Here is a 24524-nt window from a genome sequence, read left to right as displayed (position 1 = left end):
ATAACACCAAGTGGGTTTGCTCTGCTATAGGAGTTACACCTTGCCTGTCGTTAAAACATTTTAATGACTCCTCAGACTTTTGTATTCACGTAACAATAGTCCCTAAAATTTTTTATCACCCTGAGAACTTTATTTATGATGCATACATTCGCGGCATTAACAATAGCCACTTTAATGATCTTGGGGGGCATGGGAGTAGGCACAGGAGTAACCTCATTGATACAACAAAGCCAAGAATTTAAAGCACTGAGGATAGCAGTAGACGAGGACCTGGTAAGAATTGAACAATCAATAACGGCCTTAGAAAAATCCGTTAGATCGCTGTCAGAAGTGGTCTTACAAAACCGAAGAGGACTAGATTTAATGTATTTACAACAAGGAGGGGTATGTGCAGCACTTAAGAAAGAGTGCTGTGTATACGCAGATCACACAGGGGTGGTACGGGATACTATGACCAAATTACGAGAAGGATTGGAAAAAAGACGAAAAGAACGAGAGGCACAACGCAGCTGGTATGAATCTTGGTTTAGTCAATCCTCCTGGCTTACAACCTTACTGCCAACAATAGCAGGTCCCCTTGATACAGAGGGTTGACCAATGTACAGGGGGGGTAGTACAGGGAGTTGTACAAGGGGGTTGTACAAGGGGGTTAGAGGAATTTGCTTGTTTAAACAAAAAGACTATCTGTTGTAAATGCCTGCTAAGCAGAACAGAGACCTCCGGTCCTGTTGATAAGCAGACGCCTGAATCTACTGATAAAGGGGAGAAGCAGAGGATTTACAGCTGGGACACTGACCAAACTCTAAGGCCACACGTAAAGACTAAAAAAGGTGAAAAGTGCAAGAAGAGGAAGACTCATTTACTTCATCTTGAAGACCCCTACCCACAGGAGGAAGGCTCATTTACTTCATCTTGAGACCCCTGCCCATGACCAGAGGGGGCACTGTGCAGGCGCAGAAGACCTTCTGGCTCATTATAATACGAAGCGGATATAGGACATGAATATGTATAGGTGTGTTGTGCAACCTTATGAATATATATAACTTTAGAGAATAAACGTAGAGGGAAACAACACTGAGGTACACATGACTTTGAGGAATTATCCCCGTGTGTCTCAGCGCTGAATAAAAAGCATACCTACTTTACAACTTTTAATGAGTTGTGGAGTCAATCCGCGCATCACCCTGATATCAATTATATTGGGATTAACATTTGGACCACGTATTTTTAATAAAATATTAGAAATTGCACGAGGGAGACTCGAAGCAGCTCACCTAATGCTGATAGGAACGAAATATGAACCTGTAGAACAAGAAAATTCATTGCTGTTAAGCCAAGATGCGTTACAACGATTTGATGAACAAAAATGATGAAAAGAAAAAGGGGGGAATTGTAATGTGTGGGGTTTGTTCATCAAGAAGTTTGGGGGGAGGAAGGCTCTCTGTGGCTGTCATTATGTGAAACAATACTCCTTTTTGACTCTGTAACTGTTGTACTCTGTAAGTAATGGGGGGGGGGGGGGCAGTTGTATTGCTGCACAGGATTGTGAGAGAGAAAAGAGGGCTGGGTGGCTCGAAGTGGGGTCTTGCTGCAACGCCTGAGGGGAGGGGGCTGTGACGGGGAGGAGGCTGGCAGTGGACGCTTCTCGAAGCCTCTGGGAGCTTCTCGGTAATGAGACCCCCCCCCCCCCCCCGCAACAAAGGGAACCAATGGGGAAGAGCCATGTCAACATCCGAGTGAGGAGGGGCGACAGGATTGGCTGGGACCTTGAACCGAAAAAGATAAAGGACCACCTCCCAGGGACCGCCTGTGCGCGTCTTGGGCGGAGCAGAGGACTCACAGGTGCACCCGGCGCTGTTTTATCTGCTATCGCTTACTCAGTTTAATAAAACTTTAAACCAAAATCGGCTACACTATTGATAACGATGAACTATTTGACTCAATGCTTAATGATGATAAAACGGCAAAGAAACTCTGTAAACCACGGAGAGAAGTAATAAACTGTATAAAAAGATACAAGGCGGAAAACTGCCGCGGTAGCAACGGAGAAACTAGGAACAGACGTCCCCCGTCGGTTGAAACCGGGGGAAGATTATAACTCGTTTCCCCCAACTTGCGGGAGCACAGGGTTCCCCCCCATTTCTCCCCCTCCATCAGAAGATGCCGCGGAGGAGGTGTAACCCCCTGCTCCCCCACCACCCCAGTTCCGAAAGTAGGGACTTTAAAAAGGACAGAGAAAGCATATTAGAAGGGATACGCATGATAGATGTTGAGGAACCCGAAAAAAAGAGGGCGGTGCTTCGGCGCCGGATCGATTGCGGCGCCATTTTGAAGCACGCAGTAGAAAATAGAGATCATGCGCTAGCGGGAGATTTAAAGGAACCGCGAGCCTCTCCAACCCACTATGCCCTAGAGTGGAAATTTTTAACTCAGTTACGCAGGAGCCAGGTCTGCAGATGGCTACATACCGAACGAGAGACATCTGATAAGAAAGACACAGCTGCGAGCAACGGAGACCCTGAGTTCGACCCAGCATCAGCCCCCGAATCCCCTGAATCCGAGCCAGATTTATATCTGCTTCCACACTCTGACTCTTCGTCTCCCGGGTCGGTCTGCTCAGACTCACTGGCCCTGGAGACGCTCAGTTGTAACAATGGGTAACCAAATACGTGATCATTACTGGGGAATTTTCTACAATGGGCATCTTTGCATATCCTGTGTTTACTACACAGCAGGGGGCTAAAGAGTGGGAAGCTCTTGATCTCAAAATAGTTAAGGAGGCCTGGCAAACAGTGACCACGTATGCGTTAAAATGCTCTTACACTCAAGCTGTATGATTTTTTCTTGCAATTGACAGGGGGAGCCCATACAGTTTCTGTGATACTCATGTAGTAGAAGTTGGTAAATGTAAGTATGTCCAGGTTTCTATCAAACCTTGGAGACCTTTGTAGATACTGCTGGTCACTTCTTCTAGCACAGGCTGGCCACCTGTGTCAGAATGAGTGTGCATTTTGGTCAGTATAAAAGCCCAAGCCTCATACAATGTGGGGGAGGCAGAGCCTCTGCGGGGACGCCTGCTAAGGTTGAGCCTGCCACCTCGCACTGCAATGATGCTTCTCGGAGCTGGTTTGCTGTTAGTCTCCACAGGGTCCTTGTGCCACATTCTGTACGTGGAACTGTAGTGGGAGTAATGATTGTCTGGATTTTGTGCTTCAAACATTGTAGTTGTGTGGCGTGTGCTTGTGGGATCCCATACGTGTGTGTGTGTGTGCTGAGGGCAGACGGTGTTCTGTGTATTGTTGGGTTCATGTAAAAGCTTTCAACGGGTAGCTGTTTAACGTTTCGGGCATGAAAGGGTTAACGTAAAGGTGCGGTTGCCGGCGGGTATTTATGGTTGCTGCTGAAGCAGGCAGGCCCCTATAGTTGCTGCCCAGCAGGACGGCTTTTGCAGGGATGAAAAAAAAAAACGGGGGGGGGGGGGGGCGAGAGAGTAATGATGCTGCATTTAACCTGTCTACTTCTCAAGAACTGAAGAACTGATAACCTGGGGGAGGGGGTATATTTGTGTCCGACTGCCTACAGGTCCATGGCGACTGTCTGCAAAGTTTGTGAAGCTTTGCCATGAGCTGGACAGACGAATGGAAAAATCTGATGCCTCAGCTACAGGAGCTGACCGTGAATACCCCAGGCAGAATGAGATAGAGGAAGAGAAAAAACGATTAACTGCAAAACATCACTTGGGGACAACTGAAAAGTAACATCCGGAATATGTGTGCTTGTAAAGTAGCTATTATTAGAGATGGTGATTTTGTGTATAAAACCACCTGTATTTACTAGCTAGTTGCCAGTAAGAAACTGCACCTTGTATAGATTTGTCACTTGTAAAAGAGATGTTAGAGTATGGAAATTTGCAGTAGCTGCTAGAAGATGCTAAGGCAAAAGCTAGAAAGATTTTAATACAATGGTAGTGTTATAAAGCAGGTGATAGAACAAATTAAGAGGGGGGGAGAATTCCACTGGTAAGAAATTTCTTTGGCTAGTCCCTCACTGCCATCAGCATCTTCAACATGCTGCTGCACCCTGTAATAGTTACTCTGCTAATGTAAATGTGTGTGTGCCTTGCTGTAGTAGCGACTTGCTACTGGATAAAACAAAAGGGGGGAGATGTGGAGACCGTGTTCTCACGGGAGAATGCATAATTGGTACATAAACCTTGAATAGTCCTGAAAGATACAGCAAGGCCATGGGAGGCCTGAAGAAGCTTAAGCAAGCAAGATAAGAGGCTGGAATTCACCAAGTTAATAAGAACTGTGGACTGTTGGCAAGCTTTCAAGGTAGAGTTCTCACACGAGTCTTTAACCAATTATATGTTAGTCACTAAGGGTCTTCAAAACATGTATCCAATCATAATACGCTAAATCACTGTAAGTGCTTAAGCCGGGGCCTTGGCTCAACAAAGCGGGCTGAGTTGCTAAGCAGACAAATACTACATCGAAGACAATTTTTGGTTTGTCCCTATTGCACTCACTTCCTAATCCCAGCTGCATCATCAGCTTCCATTGGTGGTGCCATTTCCTTGAGCTGCTCGAGGCTGCCCTTCCAGCATTCATCCAGCTGTTGCTGGAATGGCCCCAGCTCCAGGCGATCCAGCTGCAGACAGACACACTCCCTCAGCCAGCCGCCCCGGGATGGGACGCTGCATCCTCACAGAAAAGCCAGGAGCAGGAATCCTCAGGAGGATGCTGCCTTGGGCCACCAAGCCCCGAAGGTGCCATTTTTGCCCAGCGGTGATGAGCCGCCCCTCACCTTGGAGGCCATCTCCTCCCGCAGCTGCTGCTGGACCTCGTGCAGCCCCTGCTCCTGGCCTGTCACCCGGCTCAGCACCTCCTGGTTTCTCTTGTTCAGCAGCTCCAGGCTCGCCTCAAATTGGGTGCGGCTGACTTTGCTTTCCAAGGCGTCTTTGTCTGCTTTCTAGCAACAGGGAAAGGCAGGAGAACGGTGGGGAAAGGACGGAGGTGCAACAGCCAGGGTCAGCTCATTGCAGGGGCAGAGGCAAAAGCACTCCTGCAGGACCACTGTGTTCCTCCCACGGCTGTGTGGCCCCACTCGCCCCGTCACACCCCCAGGGGGTCGGTCCTACCAGCCCAAGGGACATGGGGGGAGACGGAGGGACCTGCAGCTGGGCTAGAAATCCTCCCTCCCCCGGGCCAGTTCTCCCACCAACCTCCCAGGGAAGAAGGGGCATTTGTCTCCCTGCCCAGGACCCCCCTGGCTGCTGCTTAGGCCCCTTGAGGTTGTACCTCATCCATTCCCAGCTCCAGGTCGTCCTTGTCTGCCTTCTCCTTCTCCAGCCTCTCCATGGACTGCAACAGACCCTTCCAACACAGAAAGCATCCTATGATATCGTGGCAGGAGCACCCCTGCTTCTACCCCCTGCAAGAATCCTCTGGGAAAGGTACTCTTAATCTCCACAGGGCAAATCGCCTGTGGTCCCCAGCCTGGGCTCTGCCTGGAGGATGCTCTAAGCCCATGGGGCTTTCAGCCATCTACCTCAATACCTTTCTGCTGCTGGCGACTGTCATCCAGAAGGCTCCCCATGACAGAGTTGAGCTTTTCATACTCCCCTTGCATCTGCAGGATGGCAGCCTGGATGTGCTTCAGGACCTCCTGGTCCTGGTCCTGGTCCTGCTCCAGGGAGGAAAATAACAAGGTAGTGGCAGGCAAGGTGGGGAGGCTGCCCCACGGGGACAGACCTGGCTTACTGGGCCAGTGGCCATAGGCTCTCAGTGCCAGCAGGACATTTGCAGCACGGCCTGAATCTCCCTCTATGCTGCAGTCTTTACAAGATAATATGGGGGGCAGCAAGGAACTCCCCCACATAACACCAAAGCACAAACAGCCGGGCATGCTTCTGGCAGCCCCCTCCCAAGTCCCCCATGTTGCCATCTCCCTACCTGGCTCTTCCCTGGCAGCTGCCACATCACCTTGCCCGTCTTCTTCCTCGACATGAGGGAGTCCACCAGACCCTGCAGCTTCTCATAGCACCACAGAAGCTTCGCCAAACGCATGCTGGTGTCGCTGCTGCACGTGGGGCATACTGCTTCCTCCTGCCCCGTGCTCGCCATCGCTCTCACCTCTTCCAGCTGCAGAAGGGGAAGAGGAGTCACCTCTGAGACGGGACAGATGCAGCCAACAATCCCAAGTGCCATGGAGGCTCCGTGGCCCAGCCAGCCACGGGATGCGTCTGGGAATCCCACCAGGACCTCCTCAAAGAGCCAGCGGGTGGTGGGAGCTCCCCCCACGCCTCACCTGCTCCTGCCCCTCCTCGCCCATCTGGGTCACCAACTGATCCAGTGCAGCCTTGCTTATTTGCTGATGCTCTGCCAGGTCCTTCATGTCCTGCTTTACCTCCTGCAGTGTGGACCTGGCCAGCGAGATGGGGGCACAGGCAGGCTTAGTCTTCACAAGCTTTAGTTGTTCAGGGGGCATCCCTCACCCCCCCCAGCAGGGGATGCTCCCAGCCCTCCTGGGCTCCCTTGCAGCCCCACAGGGAACGAAATCCCCTCCTGTCCTTTTACCCCAATGGCAGGCTGAGTTGGTCGCCGAGATCCATTTGCCAGCTGGCTCTGGCCGCCTCCAGTTTACCAAGGGCACTCTCCAGCTTCCTGATCTGGGAACGGCAGTGGGGGCAGAGTCAGGGCATGGCCCCTGTGTCATCCCAGCACAGGGGCTCTTCAGCTGCCTCCGCCGTGCCCAACTCTGCCAGCACCCCTGCATCTCCCTCGGGGCCTCCTTACCTTCCCCTTCTCTCCCTGCAGCTCCCTGGACAAGCCCTGCAGGTCACTGGCCAGGCCCTGCAGGGATGACACCTGGGCCTGGAGGTCACCCAGCACATCGGCAACGCTCTCCTGGCCTAGAAGAACATGGTACAAGGGGACACACTGTCAGTGAAAGGGTCTCACCCTACGCGCCAGGCTCTGAGCACAACCAGCTCCAGACCCAGCATTTCAAACACCCCCCCACCACAAGCCTCCCAGCCAGAGCTCCCACCTCCCTTCTGGAGGAGCAGGCGCAGCTTCTCCAGTTCAGTCTGCTCCAACCTGGTGGCTTCTATCTGGGCCACCTGCTCCTTCAGGGCAGCGTAGAGGTGTCTCAGCTGCCCAATCTGCTTGAGAGCCTCCACCGTCTCCACGTAGCACTTACAGGCATTGTGGTAGGCACTGCTGGAGCCCGAGGGCAAGGCCAGCTCTTGCACGTGGGACGTGGCCCTGGGATCAGCATCGAGTGGGATCTCAAATCCCTGGGCTGTCGGCAAGAGAGTCCCTGCTGCCAGGGGGCCAGCCTGGTGAAGCTGTGTGTTGAGCCGCTCCCCTGAGATGGTGGTCTGAGGGACGGTGGACTCCAGCTGTGTCCCAGGGCTGGTGATCTGCGTGCCCGTGGACTCTGGCTGTGTTGGCTGTGTCCCCAGGCTGCTGGTCTGTGTGCCCGTGGACTCCGGCTGTGCTGGCTGTGTCCCCAGGCTGCTGGTCTGCGTGCCCGTGGACTCCGGCTGTGCTGGCTGTGTCCCCAGGCTGCTGGTCTGCGTGCCCGTGGACTCTGGCTGTGCTGGCTGTGTCCCCAGGCTGCTGGTCTGCGTGCCCGTGGACTCCGGCTGTGCTGGCTGTGTCCCCAGGCCGGTGGTCTGCATGTCCTGAGACGCTGTCTGCGTCATCACACTGGTGCTAGCATCCCTCCTCTGATGTGAGGGAACTCCTGCCAGCTGCTTAGGGGCCGTTACAGCTGTCCCTGGATCCTTCAGCCCCACTGAGCTCTCTCTAGATCCCAGCACTGAGCTTGCCCCTTCTGGGGTATCCACATCTGAAGTGGGAGACCTGGTGGTGGCAGACTGGTTTCCTTGTTTTCCTCTGGGTCTTCCTCCATCTCTACCTCGTTCTCTTTTGCTGCCCACCAGGCAATCCTCCAGCACGTCCCAGTGCACCATGCTGTTGACCTCCTCTGGGTTCGGGTACAGGCCCAGCCTTTTCTTCAGCATTTGCTGGGGAATGAAGGGTTCAAGGGCTTACCCCAGCCATGCAGCCAGGGGCATGGTGGGGCCCACCCCAGCACTCCCCCTCACACCCAGCACTGCTGGGGACCATGCCCTAGTGCAGAGGGACCGCCTGCACTGGTCCCCCAGGGATGCAGCCATCTCCTGTCCTGTAGCGGGATCCGGCGTGCTCATAAACATACCACATTACTGGCCAGAGCCCTTAGGTTGCCGAGGCCTGGCAGCCGGCCGGCAGCATCCTGGAGGTTCCCCCACAGTGGGGCGAAGAGAGGCACGGCAGTCAGGACACAGGAGCAGGACTGAACAGTAGCACCTGCAAATTAACTTGGGCGCTAGACAGACGGGCGCTGGGCAGGCTTGTGCCGGGGGGCTGCTGCTGTATTGTACCATTAGATCTTGACCCTCTTTCCCAGCACCCATGGTACTTTCATGGGTGTTTAGTTAAGAAGCACCTTAGCGCCACTAGGGTGGACACACACAGTTACCTCTGCCAGCAGCTTGAGCTGCAGGCAGTGCTGCCCATTTCTGCCCTCCCCGGGGCTCCAGGTAGGGTGGGCGGAGCTCCCATGCTTCCCTCTTGGGGCACCCTTCCCACTCTTCCCTCCCAGTGCCCTTCACACTGGGTGACATCCGAGGCCGGAGGACCGGGTCCGCAGGGAGATGTGGGGTGATGCAGGCAGGGGAACAAGAGGCCAGCTCCCTCCTGGGGATACCAGCAGCAGCTCACCAAGCCAAGCGCCTCCTGGATCATGCGGATTTCTCCTTGCATGCGGGACTGCGCCTCCTTCACCTGGCTGATCTCCTCAGAGAGATCCTGGTAGGCAGACGTGTCCTAGGAGAGGAGGGTGGCAGGCATGAGCCCCACGGGAGGGTCCCTACAGACCAGGAACTTGGTCCCCACCCTGCCCCAATGGAAGCCATCACACAAACCCATGTCAGCAGGGCTGGATGCAGCCCTGCCTGCCCGTGCCGAGCTCTGTGCAGGAGCGCTGAAGCTGATGCCAAGGGCAAAGAGCCACCCGTGGAGGACGAGGCGCCTCACCGGGGGAGCACCCAGGGGACTGGGAAGAGCCTCTACCTCAGAGCTGCTGCTCTCGTCGGTTTCCACCCTCTCCACCAGCTGCCCCACGTCGGCAGCCACAGCAGTTTCGGAGCCGCAGGTGGTGTCCTGCAGCGGGTCCTTCGCAGGCAGCTGCTCACCCGGCTGCTGCCCCGCGGCCGGGGTCCTTGCCCTGTCCCGCTCGGCAGGCTGCTGCGAGCCCCGGCTGGAGCGGTCCTGCAGGCCCAGGTGCGCCAGCATGGCCTGCAGCAGGTTGCGCAGCTCTCGGAAGTTCACGGCCGCGACATCGGGCGTCCCGATGGCGGCGTCCAGCAGCTGCGTCAAGCTCAGCAGAGCCATGGCTGCCGCTATGGCCGACAACACGAGTCTGACCTGCTGGCGGGAGGAGAGACAGCGGGCAGCCGGCAGCCTGCCTCCTGCTCCCTCAGGGATGTGGCGGCCCCGGCCCCTTCCCCGCCGCCGCCCCCCCGAGCCCCCGGCCCCGTACCTGCAGCAGCTGACCCTGCCCCCCGCCCTGCCGCGCCTCTTTACCGACCACCACCGCCCGCTCCTCGATGCCCATTGGCCGAGCCCGTTCCTGAACTCACAGAGGGCACCGCTGACGAAAACACCCGTTGCCAGGCGACGCCCCGCGACCCTCTCCCGTCCCGCAGTTCTCCTTGCCAGACAGCATCAGGACGGCAGAGCTACGCAAAAGCCATTTTGAGCACCTCTGCTCAGCATCACCACACCCATTTTGAGCAAACAAAGAGCTGCACAAGCAGGAAAAAGCAGCACAGGCAGACACAAGCTTCCACACAACCCGAGGAAGGAGAGGACTCCAAAACATCTTGGAAGCAGAGTCACCCATCAGACAAGTACTGACAGAAAGAATCCTCAAGAACATCTTTTCCCGCAGAAACCTCCAGGTCCGACCATGCCAGAGAACCGACACCTCCCTCCTGCAGGGCTGCTTAAAGCAGCAAGACATGGCATGTAGACTAAAACACCTCATCATCTAGAAAGTTAAGTAAGACACCCTATAAAAGAAGCACAGAGGCAGATACACCTAATAAGACACTAGGTCATTCAGGAGAAGTTGCAGGATCTTGCAGGATCTCAAATAGCTGAACTGGCCAGAGCACGACTCTAAGCAGAAGACACCTAGCAAGTAAGAAGGGGCTCACTTCAGGAGGCCATTGAAGGGGCAGGTGGAGGCTGGGGAGGGACCAGCTGGACCGTCTGTTGGGCACGACAGTGTGAACATGTTTCCCAGGACAATGCATCTCCCTGCAGGCCCGAACAGACCTCAGTGGAAGAAATCTCCTGCCACCCATTTTTCGTATTTGCCCATGCAGTGGCAGCACCATCTGACCAGTGATCGGCACCTGAGAATCGGTAGTAGAGAACAGAGGGATCCCTTCTTTGAGAGCAAAGAAAATGAGAAGGAAGAGAGAAGAGCAAGGATACAAGAGCAAGGATATTAATTTGGCTCCTAGAGCGCATTCGTGCTGCAGAGATAAATGCAGGAATCGAGACTGGGAGATAGCTGTGCAACCTGAGAAGTTAAAATGGAGAGTGACAGTGACATGGAGAGTGACAGTGACATACGGGCCCATGGACATGAAGGAGCTCCTCCCACTTCCCAAATGTACGGTTACAGAGCAGCTCTAGGGCTAGAGAACACGCTGCAACTCTCACGCATCCGGCCTCGCTGAGAGCAGATGCCAGTGGCTGTTCAGCCTTCCTCCAGCTCCAAGTTTCAATGGAGTGTACCCCACATTTTGCCCATGTATTTGAAGATCAGGAAGGCACTTGCCCCCGTGAACCTTTCAGTGGTATGAAAGCTGCAAAGCAAGAGGACAGCTGGAATTTTTCCTCCCGTACATGCCGCTGCTGACCAGTGTCAGAGTCATGTGAATGCACTTGTGTGTGGAGACATGATGAGGGCTGAGCCAGCCAACACTTGAGAAATTGCTCAGGATACCTCCAGGAAATAGATTGTTAGCCCCTACTCTCCGGCACTATTTATATTATATTATATTATATTATATTATATTATATTATATTATATTATATTATATTATTATATTTTTTTATATTTTTGGCGGAGGAATCCCTCCTCCAATGTGCATTTCTCCTTCCAGGCACCGTAGAAAGATCCCTGAATATTAACTTACACTGTACATATCCCTCTCAGAAAACTGAAGCAGTGCCGAGATGCTGCATCCGTCCTGCGGGGCTGGAGGGGCGGCTGGGGCTGGTGTACCTGGAGAAGGTGGCTGTGGATTGAAGCTGACGTGTGTTCCAGTGGGCCAGTGGAGCCTGGGTCTGAGGGACAGGGGCCAGCCATCTTGTCGTGCTGGGGAGGAGAGAATGGGTTGGCTAAAGCTTGGGGCTGAATTCAGCATCCCCAAGCAACCCTCTATACCCAGCTCTCCTAGGGAAACTGAGGCATGGACCCCCCCCCCCCCCCAGATGCTCAGCATCACCCTCCCAATCTCAGTCACCTGCACCAGATCCCTTCTTTCTTCATCTCTGCCTTGCTGGGGAGCAGGGTGAGTGGCTGGAGTGTCTGTGGGGTGCTGGGGTGGACCGGCTGGAGGCACAGGCTGCGCTGCAGCGGGTGTGTGAGGGTACGCTGGCCCCCACACTGCCGTGGCACGGTGGGGTACCTGCATGCAGCCATCTGCTCCCTGCGGGATAGGGTATGGGAACACTCAACACACAACTCAGCACATGCGGCTTCAGCGCCACTGAGAGAGAGACAGGGCGGCACAGTGGCGAGGCTGTAAAAGCCCCAGGCCTGGGGCAAGCACGGCTGAGCCTCTGTGGCACATCTCTGCTCCCCTGCCCTGCCCAGGGAGCAAAGCCCTTTACCCCGACGCAGGGAAGGACTCTCCCTTGCTGGGGCAGGGCCATCGTGCACCCCAGGGATGGGGATGGGTCCGTGTCCCCTACCTGTGGATTTTCCTCCGTCTTCCGAATGGGGTGGGACTGCCCAGTGACGTGAGGGACCAGCGGTGGAAAGGACGGGATGGGCGGGATAGGCCTGGGGAGGGCAAGAGCCATCAGCGGGTGATAGGGGACAAATGACCCACCTGGGCTCGTGGCAGCACCCCAACCGCCTCAGGTTTGTACCTCACGGCATCCCCTGACCGCTGCCCTCAGGGAGGGGTCCTAATCCTCCCGCTGATGGGCAGGCCTGTGGAGGGTGCTGGGCACCACCGGACCCTCGCAGGCAGACACCCCGAACCCCATGCCTCGTCTGGAGCATCACTAGCACCCACCTCCCCCCATCCCACACATGCAGACTCCTGATGTGCCTGTGCTGGGTGGTACTCACGAGCCAGGCATCCGCATGCTGAGTTGCCTGTCACAAGACAGGCACTGGAAATCCAACAGCAGCTGCCTGGGGAGGGGAGAAAGGGCCGGGTGAGTTGGGAAACCCGGTTTTGAGCCTGGTTTATCCCCCGCAACACCAACAAGGTCCCAGCCTGCTGGCTGGTTACAGAAGAAAGGGGATAGGATGAGGGAGAGTGGTTGGTTGTGGGCTCCCGCCTGGGAAAAAGCTCCACCTCATCTTGGGCACAGGAGTATCCGCAGAGGGGAGCGCCCAAGAACCTCCAAAGCCATGGGAACCACTGCCACAGGCACCCAGAGCACCGTGGGAACAGGGGATGCAGTCAAGGACAAAGCGGGAACAAGGCGAGTGCTGTCTCTATTGCACTCACTTCCTAATCCCAGCTGCATCGTCAGCTTCCATTGGTGGTGCCATTTCCTTGAGCTGCTTGAGGCTGCCCTTCCAGCATTCATCCAGCTGTTGCTGGAATGGCCCCAGCTCCAGGCGATCCAGCTGCAGACAGACACACTCCCTCAGCCAGCCGCCCCGGGATGGGACACTGCATCCTCACAGAAAAGCCAGGAGCAGGAATCCTCAGGAGGATGCTGCCTTGGGCCACCAAGCCCCGAAGGTGCCATTTTTGCCCAGCGGTGATGAGCCGCCCCTCACCTTGGAGGCCATCTCCTCCCGCAGCTGCTGCTGGACCTCGTGCAGCCCCTGCTCCTGGCCTGTCACCCGGCTCAGCACCTCCTGGTTTCTCTTGTTCAGCAGCTCCAGGCTCGCCTCAAATTGGGTGCGGCTGACTTTGCTTTCAAGGCGCCTTTGTCTGCTTTCTAGCAACAGGGAAAGGCAGGAGAACGGTGGGGAAAGGATGGAGGTGCAACAGCCAGGGTCAGCTCATTGCAGGGGCAGAGGCAAAAGCACTCCTGCAGGACCACTGTGTTCCTCCCACGGCTGTGTGGCCCCACTCGCCCCATCACACCCCCAGGGGGTCGGTCCTACCAGCCCAAGGGACATGGGGGGAGACAGAGGGACCTGCAGCTGGGCTAGAAATCCTCCCTTCCCCGGGCCAGCTCTCCCACCAACCTCCCAGGGAAGAAGGGGCATTTGTCTCCCTGCCCAAGACCCCCCCCCCCGGCTGCTGCTTAGGCCCCTTGAGGTTGTACCTCATCCATTCCCAGCTCCAGGTCATCCTTGTCTGCCTTCTCCTTCTCCAGCCTCTCTATGGACCGCAACAGACCCTTCCAACACAGAAAGCATCCTATGACATCGTGGCAGGAGCACCCCTGCTTCTACTCCCCGCAAGAATCCTCTGGGAAAGGTACTCTTAATCTCCACAGGGCAAATCGCCTGTGGTCCCCAGCCTGGGCTCTGCCTGGAGGATGCCCTAAGCCCATGGGGCTTTCAGCCATCTACCTCGATATCTTTCTGCTGCTGGCGACTGTCATCCAGGAGGCTCCCCATGACAGAGTTGAGCTTTTCATACTCCCCTTGCATCTGCAGGACGGCAGCCTGGATATGCTTCAGCACCTCCTGGTCCTGGTCCTGCTCCAGGGAGGAAAATAACAAGGTAGTGGCAGGCAAGGTGGGGAGGCTGCCCCACGGGGACAGACCTGGCTTACTGGGCCAGTGGCCATAGGCTCTCAGTGCCAGCAGGACATTTGCAGCACGGCCTGAATCTCCCTCTGTGCTGCAGACTTTACAAGATAATATGGGGGGCAGCAAGGAACTCCCCCACATAACACCGAAGCACAAACAGCCGGGCATGCTTCTGGCAGCCCCCTCCCCAAGTCCCCCATGTTGCCATCTCCCTACCTGGCTCTTCCCTGGCAGCTGCCGCATCACCTTGCCCGTCTTCTTCCTCGACATGAGGGAGTCCACCAGACCCTGCAGCTTCTCATAGCACCACAGAAGCTTCGCCAAACGCATGCTGGTGTCGCTGCTGCACGTGGGGCATACTGCTTCCTCCTGCCCCGTGCTCGCCATCGCTCTCACCTCTTCCAGCTGCAGAAGGGGAAGAGGAGTCACCTCTGAGACGGGACAGATGCAGCCAACAATCCCAAGTGCCATGGAGGCTCCGTGGCCCAGCCAGCCACGGGATGCGTCTGGGAATCCCACCAGGACCTCCTCAAAAAGCCAGTGGGTGGTGGGAGCTCCCCCCACGCCTCACCTGCTCCTGCCCCTCCTCGCCCATCTGGGTCACCAACTGATCCAGTGCAGCCTTGCTTATTTGCTGATGCTCTGCCAGGTCCTTCATGTCCTGCTTTACCTCCTGCAGTGTGGACCTGGCCAGCGAGATGGGGGCACAGGCAGGCTTAGTCTTCACAAGCTTTAGTTGTTCAGGGGGCATCCCTCACCCCCCCCAGCAGGGGATGCTCCCAGCCCTCCTGGGCTCCCTTGCAGCCCCACAGGGAACGAAATCCCCTCCTGTCCTTTTACCCCAATGGCAGGCTGAGTTGGTCGCCGAGATCCATTTGCCAGCTGGCTCTGGCCGCCTCCAGTTTACCAAGGGCACTCTCCAGCTTCCTGATCTGGGAACGGCAGTGGGGGCAGAGTCAGGGCATGGCCCCTGTGTCATCCCAGCACAGGGGCTCTTCAGCCGCCTCCGCCGTGCCCAACTCTGCCAGCACCCCTGCATCTCCCTCGGGGCCTCCTTACCTTCCCCTTCTCTCCCTGCAGCTCCCTGGACAAGCCCTGCAGGTCACTGGCCAGGCCCTGCAGGGATGACACCTGGGCCTGGAGGTCACCCAGCACATCGGCAACGCTCTCCTGGCCTAGAAGAACATGGTACAAGGGGACACACTGTCAGTGAAAGGGTCTCACCCTACGCGCCAGGCTCTGAGCACAACCAGCTCCAGACCCAGCATTTCAAACACCCCCCCACCACAAGCCTCCCAGCCAGAGCTCCCACCTCCCTTCTGGAGGAGCAGGCGCAGCTTCTCCAGTTCAGTCTGCTCCAACCTGGTGGCTTCTGTCTGGGCCACCTGCTCCTTCAGGGCTCCTTCAGGGCCTGCTACCATCCTTTCCCTTCAGGAATCAAGCTATCACTGAACCACGATACCATCTATACAATTTGAATAGTGACTTACACCTGTGGTATTTAAATAAACATCCTGGTGTAATACATATTTATCTGTTTCAGGAAGGCCCTGATCTTCTTCTGATTCAGGCAACTGTGCACACACCCAACAGTCACTACAATTAACAACTTTAGTAACATTCTGCATTAATTTCAGGTATAAGTATTAGACCCAAGATGGTATGTCAGTTATCACATAAATCCAAATTATGACTGATATAATTTCATATGCGAGGGTCCTGAAGGTTCAATCCGCCATGTGTTCTCTGGTTCTGGTGCTTTCTTTATTCTTGCAAGCAGGTTGTTTTCCCAGATTGACCAGAAATTTTAGGAGATAAACTTCTCCCACTTCCAGAAGACTTTCTCCTTTAAACTGGGACCGATATGGTCTTCCACATAAAACTTTTACATAGGATAGCCTCTGGTACTCCAAAACCTACAAGGGAATGCTTCTGGCCACCCAAAAAAAGTATTCGTTAACACCAACAAATATTGGTAAAAAAAAATTATTTGTCTAATTGAGCTATGATATATAATTCCTTCCTTCAATTTGTTCATATGATATAAAGACTTGCTATCTCCTTCCTTCATCTCAATGAGTTTTATTATGTTCCTCCTGAACTACCGTCCAGAGTTGGTTATAGGGGATTATAATTCACCCATCAGGTATCTGAACCCAATCTTCTTTGTTTTCCTCTCCTCCTCTGAGATCTTCAATAAATTTTCTACCCTCCTTTGATTTTCTAGGTTTAGATTTCTCAGTTCTTAGTTTGCCATCAGGGATTAAGGGAATGAGTTTAGATTGTTAAAATCAGCCAAATTTCATCTTGTTGATATCCTTGACAACACATAATAGCTACTTCCTCAGGTAGCTGAACAGCTCTCAGTAGTCGTCTGTGTGTTCAAAGGTCCTCGTTCTTTCCAGATGGCACCATGTGCATGGACCACACCAAATGCATATTTAGAACCAGTGGGCTTCTTTCTGTTCCAGGAATGCTGATACAACACAGGACACTAGTACAGTAATTTTTGTCCCAAGGTAAATAAGCGGGCCTCTTCAATATTCATGACAACTGCTGTCACAGCTCGTAGGCATCCGGGCCATCCTTTGCTCACTTCATTCAGCTGTTTTGAATATTACACTACTGTTCTCTTACAGGGTCCCAGTTTCTGAGTAAGGACCACCAAAGCTATTCCCTGTTCTTCATAGGAATATAGCCAAAAGGGTTTAGTCACATCCAGAAGTCAGAGCTGCAGCTCTCATTAGCTCTGCTTTTAAATTTCTAAAGCCCTCCTCTGCTGAATCAGTCCATTCCAAAGAGAGAGGGGTTTCTTTTAACAGTTCATATAGGGGTCTTACCAGAACACCATAATCATGCATCCAAAGTCTGCATCATCCAGTCATTCCCAGGAACGTCTGGAGCTCCTTGATGGTTGTCAGTCGTGGAGCTTGACAAATGGCTTCTTTTCTAGCAGTTCCAAGTTTTCTCTGTCATCCTAGGTAGGAAACTCGGGTTTGGATTAGTTGGGCCTTTTGTCTGGTTACCCAATAACCATTCAGTCCCAGAAAATTCAATAATTCCACCATTCACTGGACACATTTTTCCTTTGTTTCTGTGGCAATAGGTCATCCACATATTGTAACAGAGTCCCTGTCTGAGTGGGTGGTTTCATGATCCTAATTCCAGTGTTAACTGATTTGAGATAATGCTGTCCACGTTAATTGGGTTTTCCTTACTGTGTCAGGATGTTCCCATTCGGAAGCAAATAAATTCTGAATGGTAAACAAAAGAAAGAGTCCTTTAAATCCAAGACGGCAAACCATTTCTGATTCGATTTACTCAATACGGTTTAGTTATTACTGAATATCCTCTACAAATTTGTTGATTTCTGAGATCTTGAACCAATCTGCAACTTTTCTTTACTGGCAAGATAGGAGTATTATATTCCAATTCACATTCATGATTTTTTTTTTTTTTTTTTTTTAATTCCCTTTCCTGCAATTTTAGGGGCTATTGTTTTATTCTAATTGGGCAGGCCCCCTTTTTTATTTCTGCTTTAACAGGCAAAGCATTTTTCGCTTTACCTGGAACTTCAGATGTCCGTATTCCCAGGTACACCTGCATTAAGGATTTCTTCTATTTCAGGGAGGTCCTCCTGTTTGCTTTTTCTGTTGAATTAAAGATAAACTCAAAATTTTTAACTCTTTAATTCCATTTTGCAAATGTTGCTTCTTGTCCTAATAAGGATGCAATTAATTGATTTTAACTCTTTAATTCCATTTGCCTTCTTTAAATGTTGCTTTTTTCCAATTTGTGCCTTTTGCCTTTTATTTTTTTGGTTTTGGTTTTTTTCTTTTCTTTTCCTTGGTGGCCAGTAGCTCCCACATCTGTAACAAATTCTTTTCCCTCTGAATTAGCGCCGAATAAGTTGCTCCTGTATCCACTAAAATTCCACTTTATTTCCTCTGGTCTCTAGTTTTAATTTAATCAGTGGATCTACTAGGGCAGATTCCCCAGGTCCTTTGTCCATGGCATTCTTCCCCCAGGGCAAAAACTCTCCACAGCACCCGGTCCCATAGGAGAAAAACCCACTTCCCCCACCTTTGCCCGACATTCCTCCTCCACCAGTTTCAAAACATTCAACAACCCCTCAGTCCCGTCTATCAACATGTCTGTTCCCACTTGTTTGCCTGCCCCAGCACTCATTCCGTGCTCAAACACAGGAGCTGCTCGAGCTCCCCTCCTTTCCCCTTTGGTTTTCCCTTTTTTTTTGCTTTTTTTTTTCTTCTCACAGCTGCTCACCCTGCTCTGCAGGGGTTACAGATGCCTGCCTCTGCAACAGCACTTCTGGTTTTGTTGCTTGTTGCCAGTGACAGAATCTCCTCCTCCTTATCAATATCTGATAGGACAGGTATAGAGGATGCTCCTCTCAGAGGTATCTGTGATATATAATTTTTCTACTTATTTTCCTGATTCAACTTTTAAACATCATTCTCCCAATATCACAGGCTGAACAACATCTCTTCAGCTTAGCTTTCTGGTTTTCTCTGTCCTTTTCCAAAGCCAAAATTAGGTTTTTCACTTTAAGAAACCACCCGGAGTGGCAGACAGGATGTGAAATTAACATAGCTCTGCCAGATCCCTATCTGTATATAGTACTTCATCCCATTTTCCTGGCCACCTCAAAACCAACATTAATTGTAGCAATGTATTATAATTCAAAGTTCCATTTTTAGGCCATTTCTCCTGATCACAGAATTGTAGAATTAACCGGGTTGGAAAAGACCTTTAAGATCATAAAGTCCAACAATTACCCCAGGACTGCCAAAACCACCACTAAGCCATGCCATTAAAGGCCTCATCTCAATGGTTTTTTTGAACGCTTCCAGGGACACATATTCCACCACTTCCCTGGGCCACCTGTTCCAATGCTTGATCACCTTTTGGTGAAGAAATTTTTCCTAATACCCAGACTAAGCCTCCCCATGCCCAGCTTGAGACATGAGATTAAAATGTGGTGACTTTTTTTTTTTTTTTTTAAATCTCTCTCCTATAATTTAACCATTTTCATTGCTTTATATGATTAAATTCACTACGAGTTACCAGACAATGGGAGCTGTAGCCCCATTTTCTGATCTGATAAATTTAAAATAAATAAATTATACATGTACACACTGCCATAGAGGATCCTCTGCCTTAGGCATCAAACATCCTTAAAGAACTGCTATCAAACCCTAACACACGACAGACAGAAGGAGGAATCCAAGTCAGGGAAAATTCCATATCAAACTGGAAAAATGCTTAGCAGTCTCCAGAGCAATCCAAGTCTGGAAAGGCAAATCAAACACATATAGATGATGACCATGGGAAAGAGTCATTTCATTGACACACTGTTCTCTTTCCATATCATTCCTGAATGTTTTTTTACAGATAAGCATATAATAAATAGGGGGCTAGTACTTGTCCTCTGGTACTCAACTTCAGGGACTTCACACCAAAATCCCAATTAATACTTTCCCAATCTCATAAACAATCACAAGCTTGGCAATGAATTTTTCAAAAGTAAGCTTTTTACACTCACAATATTTTTACAGATAGGAACATCACAGTCTTCATAAAAAGATGTACCTGCACACAAGACCTGATATTCCATACGTATGCATCAAGTACTCAACTTTATCCACAGAAGTTTCCTATCAAATTTTACAAGTTAAAAATAACAGGGGTGGACATCATGCAAAATTACAGGAATGGAGAATTTTAACTTTTAAGTTGGCAACAGTCTAACTAAAACAGATATTGGTTACAACATTTTATCAACGTTTTCTTGTTTACCGAACCCCCACAAGACCCTCCCAGTTCTTTCCAATGTGCCAAAATGTAACCCAATGGGCTTTTCTTCAGAGTTCCCTTATTTCGACCGGCTCCCATTTCAAACAATCTTTTACAAATCTATAGCTTCTCTTTCCTAGTGCTCTGCAAATGCACTTAAAAATGAGAGCACCTACACACAAGTTTTATGATATTCTCAGGGGTTCCGTAAAATAATATCTCTGGGTTCTGCAGATCAGTTCCCCTGTTGTTAGATCATAAGAAACACAAACACACATGGGATCCCACACACTCACACCGTGGTTCCGCCTTACCCTTCTCTTGCTTCTTATGGTAGCAGGTCTGTCCTGGTTCCCAGAATTTGAGATGCAGCGGAGACCTGGTGGGTTCGCCTACCCCTTCACCTGCTTCCACTACGGTCATTAGCAGATCCTTCCTGAGCCCGAACTCACCCGATCCACCCTCAGGATCGCTAGCGGCCGCTCTACCGGTCGGCGAGTCCCCTGCTTGCAAGCCCTACCTGCCTAGGGGAACTAGTGCGCAGAGCTCCTCGCGCCTTAGGCAAGCGGCCCCCTAAGTTTCCTTGTTGTCTGTCCTTGCAGTGAGCGGACGAGGAGCAGAGCTCCTCCAGGCAAGCGGCCTGGGGCGCCTAGGATGTCCGCCCTTCAGCCGATCCTGCAGCCGAACAGAGACCTCCTGCCTGGCTCGCCAAATTGATGCGCGGATTGACTCCACAACTCGTTAAAGTTGTAAAGTAGGTATGCTTTTTATTCAGCGCTGGGACGCACGGGGATAATTCCTCAAAGTCATGCGTACCTCAGTGTTGTTTCCCTCTACATTTATTCTCTAAAGTTATATATATATTCGTAAGGTTGCACAACACGCCTAGACATATTCATGTCCTATCCCCACTTCGTATTAATAATGAGCCAGAAGGTCCTCTGCACCTGCGCAGTGCCCCCTCTGGTCATGGGCAGGGGTCTCAAGATGAAGTAAATGAGTCTTCCTCCTGTGGGTAGGGGTCTTCAAGATGAAGTAAATGAGTCTTCCTCTTCTTGCACTTTTCACCTTTCAGTCTTCACATATGGCCTTAGGGTTTGGTCGGTATCCCAGCCATAAACCATCTGCTTCTCCCCCTTATCAGTAGATTCAGGCCTCTGCTTTTCCTTATCAATAGCTGCTTATCAATAGGATCAAATGTCTGCATTTCCTTATCAATAGCTGCTTATCAATAGGACCAAGTGTCTGCTTTTCCTTACCAATAGGACCACGTGCCTTTGTTCTGCTTAGCAGGCATTTACAACAGACAATACTTTTGTTTAAGCAAGGAAACTCCTCTAACCCCCTTGTACAACCCCCCTGTACAACCCCCCTGTACAACCCCCCTGTACATTGGTCAACTCTCTGCCTCTATATTATATTATATTATATTATATTACATTATATTATACTATATTATATTATATTATATTCACACAGTATCACACAGTATGCTGGAGATGTTTTCCAGAGCAGGCACCTAGATAACGTTACACAGCATCACCCTCCCAACCTCAGTCACCCGCACCAGATCCCTTCTTTCTTCATCTCTACCTTGCTGGGGAGCAGGGTGGGTGGCTGGAGTGTCTGTGGGGTGCTGGGGTGGACCGGCTGGAGGCGCAGGCTGCGCTGCAGCGGGTGTGTGAGGGTACGCTGGCCCCCACACTGCCGTGGCACGGTGGGGTACCGGCATGCAGCCATCTGCTCCCTGCAGGATAGGGTATGGGAACACTCAACACACAACTCAGCACATGCGGCTTCAGCGCCACTGAGAGAGAGGCGGGGCAGCACATTGGCCAGGCTGTAAAAGCCCCAGGCCTGGGGCAAGCACAGCTGAGCCTCTGTGGCACATCTCTGCTCCCCTGCCCTGCCCAGGGAGCAGAGCCCTTTACCCCGACGCAGGGAAGGACTCTCCCTTGCTGGGGCAGGGCCATCGTGCACCCCAGGGATGGGGATGGGTTCGTGTCCCCTACCTGTGGATTTCCTCCGTCTTCCGAATGGGGTGGGACTGCCCAGTGACGTGAGGGACCAGCGGTGGAAAGGACGGGATGGGCGGGATAGGCCTGGGGAGGGCAAGAGCCATCAGCGGGTGATAGGGGACAAATGACCCACCCGGGCTCGTGGCAGCACCCCAACCGCCACAGGCTTGTACCTCACGGCATCCCCTGCCTGCTGCCCTCAGGGAGGGGTCCTAATCCTCCCGCTGACGGGCAGGCCTGTGGAGGGTGCTGGGCACGATCGGACCCTCGCAGGCAGACACCACGAACCCCATGCCTCGTCTGGAGCACCACCAGCACCCACCTCCCCCCATCCCACCCATGCAGACTCCTGATGCGCCTGTGCTGGGTGGTACTCACGAGCCAGGCATCCGCATGCTGAGTTGCCTGTCACAAGACAGGCACTGGAAATCCACCAGCAGCTGCCTGGGGAGGGGAGAAAGGGCCGGGTGAGTTGGGAAACCCGGTTTTGAGCCTGGTTTATCCCCCCCAACACCAACAAGGTCCCAGCCTGCTGGCTGGTTACAGAAGAAAGGGGATAGGAGGAGGGAGAGTGGTTGGTTGTGGGCTCCCGCCTGGGAAAAAGCTCCACCTCATCTTAGGCACAGGAGTATCCGCAGAGGGGAGCGCCCAAGAACCTCCAAAGCCATGGGAACCACTGCCACAGGCACCCAGAGCACCGTGGGAACAGGGGATGCAGGCAAGGACAAGGCGGGAACAAGGTGAGTGCTGTCCCTATTGCACTCACTTCCTAATCCCAGCTGCATCGTCAGTTTCCATTGGTGGTGCCATTTCCTTGAGCTGCTCGAGGCTGCCCTTCCAGCATTCATCCAGCTGTTGCTGGAATGGCCCCAGCTCCAGGCGATCCAGCTGCAGACAGACACACTCCCTCAGCCAGCCGCCCCGGGATGGGACGCTGCATCCTCACAGAAAAGCCAGGAGCAGGAATCCTCAGGAGGATGCTGCCTTGGGCCACCAAGCCCCGAAGGTGCCATTTTTGCCCAGCGGTGATGAGCCGCCCCTCACCTTGGAGGCCATCTCCTCCCGCAGCTGCTGCTGGACCTCGTGCAGCCCCTGCTCCTGGCCTGTCACCCGGCTCAGCACCTCCTGGTTTCTCTTGTTCAGCAGCTCCAGGCTCGCCTCAAATTGGGTGCGGCTGACTTTGCTTTCCAAGGCGTCTTTGTCTGCTTTCTAGCAACAGGGAAAGGCAGGAGAACGGTGGGGAAAGGATGGAGGTGCAACAGCCAGGGTCAGCTCATTGCAGGGGCAGAGGCAAAAGCACTCCTGCAGGACCACTGTGTTCCTCCCACGGCTGTGTGGCCCCACTCGCCCCGTCACACCCCCAGGGGGTCGGTCCTACCAGCCCAAGGGACATGGGGGGAGACGGAGGGACCTGCAGCTGGGCTAGAAATCCTCCCTTCCCCGGGCCAGCTCTCCCACCAACCTCCCAGGGAAGAAGGGGCATTTGTCTCCCTGCCCAGGACCCCCCTGGCTGCTGCTTAGGCCCTTTGAGGTTGTACCTCATCCATTCCCAGCTCCAGGTCGTCCTTGTCTGCCTTCTCCTTCTCCAGCCTCTCTATGGACCGCAACAGACCCTTCCAACACAGAAAGCATCCTATGACATCGTGGCAGGAGCACCCCTGCTTCTACTCCCCGCAAGAATCCTCTGGGAAAGGTACTCTTAATCTCCACAGGGCAAATCGCCTGTGGTCCTCAGCCTGGGTTCTGCCTGGAGGATGCCCTAAGCCCATGGGGCTTTCAGCCATCTACCTCGATATCTTTCTGCTGCTGGCGACTGTCATCCAGGAGGCTCCCCATGACAGAGTTGAGCTTTTCATACTCCCCTTGCATCTGCAGGATGGCAGCCTGGATGCGCTTCAGCACCTCCTGGTCCTGGTCCTGCTCCAGGGAGGAAAGTAACAAGGTAGTGCCAGGCAAGGTGGGGAGGCTGCCCCACGGGGACAGACCTGGCTTACTGGGCCAGTGGCCATAGGCTCTCAGTGCCAGCAGGGCATTTGCAGCACGGCCTGAATCTCCCTCTATGCTGCAGACTTTACAAGACAATATGGGGGGCAGCAAGGAACTCCCCCACACAACATCGAAGCACAAACAGCCGGGCATGGTTCTGGCAGCCCCCTCCCAAGTTCCCCACTCTGCCATCTCCCTACCAGCTGCAGACCCAGCATTTCAAACACCCCCTCCCCAAGCCTCCCAGCCAGAGCTCCCACCTCCCTCCTGGAGGAGCAGACGCAGCTTCTCCATTTCAGTCTGCTCCAACCTGGTGGCTTCTATCTGGGCCACCTGCTCCTTCAGGGCAGCGTAGAGGTGTCTCAGCTGTCCAATCAGCTTGAGAGCCTCCACCGTCTCCACGTAGCACTTATAGGCATTGTGGTAGGCACTGCTGGAGCTCGAGGGCAAGGCCAGCTCTTGCACGTGGGACGTGGCCCTGGGATCAGCATCGAGTGGGATCTCAAATCCCTGGGCTGTCGGCAAGAGAGTCCCTGCTGCCAGGGGGCCAGCCCGGTGAAGCTGTGTGCTGAGCCGCTCCCCTGAGATGGTGGCCTGAGGGACGGTGGACTCCGGCTCTGTCCCAGGGCTGGTGATCTGCGTGCCCGTGGACTCTGGAATCCCTCCTCCAATGTGCAT

The 24524-nt window shown here is 53.1% G+C and overlaps 2 protein-coding genes across 2 annotated transcripts; both read right to left on the bottom strand.

The window, feature by feature from the left end:
- Positions 1–146: 146 nt before the first annotated feature.
- LOC134158961 (uncharacterized) lies at positions 147–9733 on the bottom strand (the record flags this gene model as incomplete). The annotated part of the gene is made up of 13 exons (XM_062609420.1): positions 9595–9733; positions 9126–9479; positions 8775–8879; positions 7051–8035; positions 6798–6913; positions 6579–6670; positions 6310–6424; positions 5955–6143; positions 5551–5673; positions 5301–5375; positions 4807–4971; positions 4529–4650; positions 147–270 (listed from the first exon to the last, which is right to left on the bottom strand). Coding segments are annotated over exons 1-13 (2640 nt in total), but the record flags the coding sequence as incomplete, so codon positions are not given.
- A 2322-nt stretch (positions 9734–12055) lies between these two features.
- LOC134158960 (glutamine-rich protein 2-like) lies at positions 12056–24524 on the bottom strand. Its single transcript, XM_062609419.1, has 11 exons — positions 24107–24524; positions 15088–15203; positions 14869–14960; positions 14600–14714; positions 14245–14433; positions 13846–13968; positions 13596–13670; positions 13099–13262; positions 12821–12942; positions 12433–12498; positions 12056–12138 (listed from the first exon to the last, which is right to left on the bottom strand). Exons 1-8 carry the CDS (start codon positions 24522–24524, stop codon positions 13194–13196), a joined length of 1197 nt encoding a protein of 398 aa, XP_062465403.1. The 3' UTR covers positions 12056–12138; positions 12433–12498; positions 12821–12942; positions 13099–13193.

This window comes from Pezoporus occidentalis, unplaced genomic scaffold, assembly GCF_034315485.1.
Source record: "Pezoporus occidentalis ecotype Australia unplaced genomic scaffold, CSIRO_AGI_Poc_V1 ctg137, whole genome shotgun sequence".
In the NCBI taxonomy this organism is placed as follows: Eukaryota; Metazoa; Chordata; class Aves; order Psittaciformes; family Psittacidae; genus Pezoporus; species Pezoporus occidentalis.
This window is presented reverse-complemented; position numbering and strand designations above follow the sequence as displayed.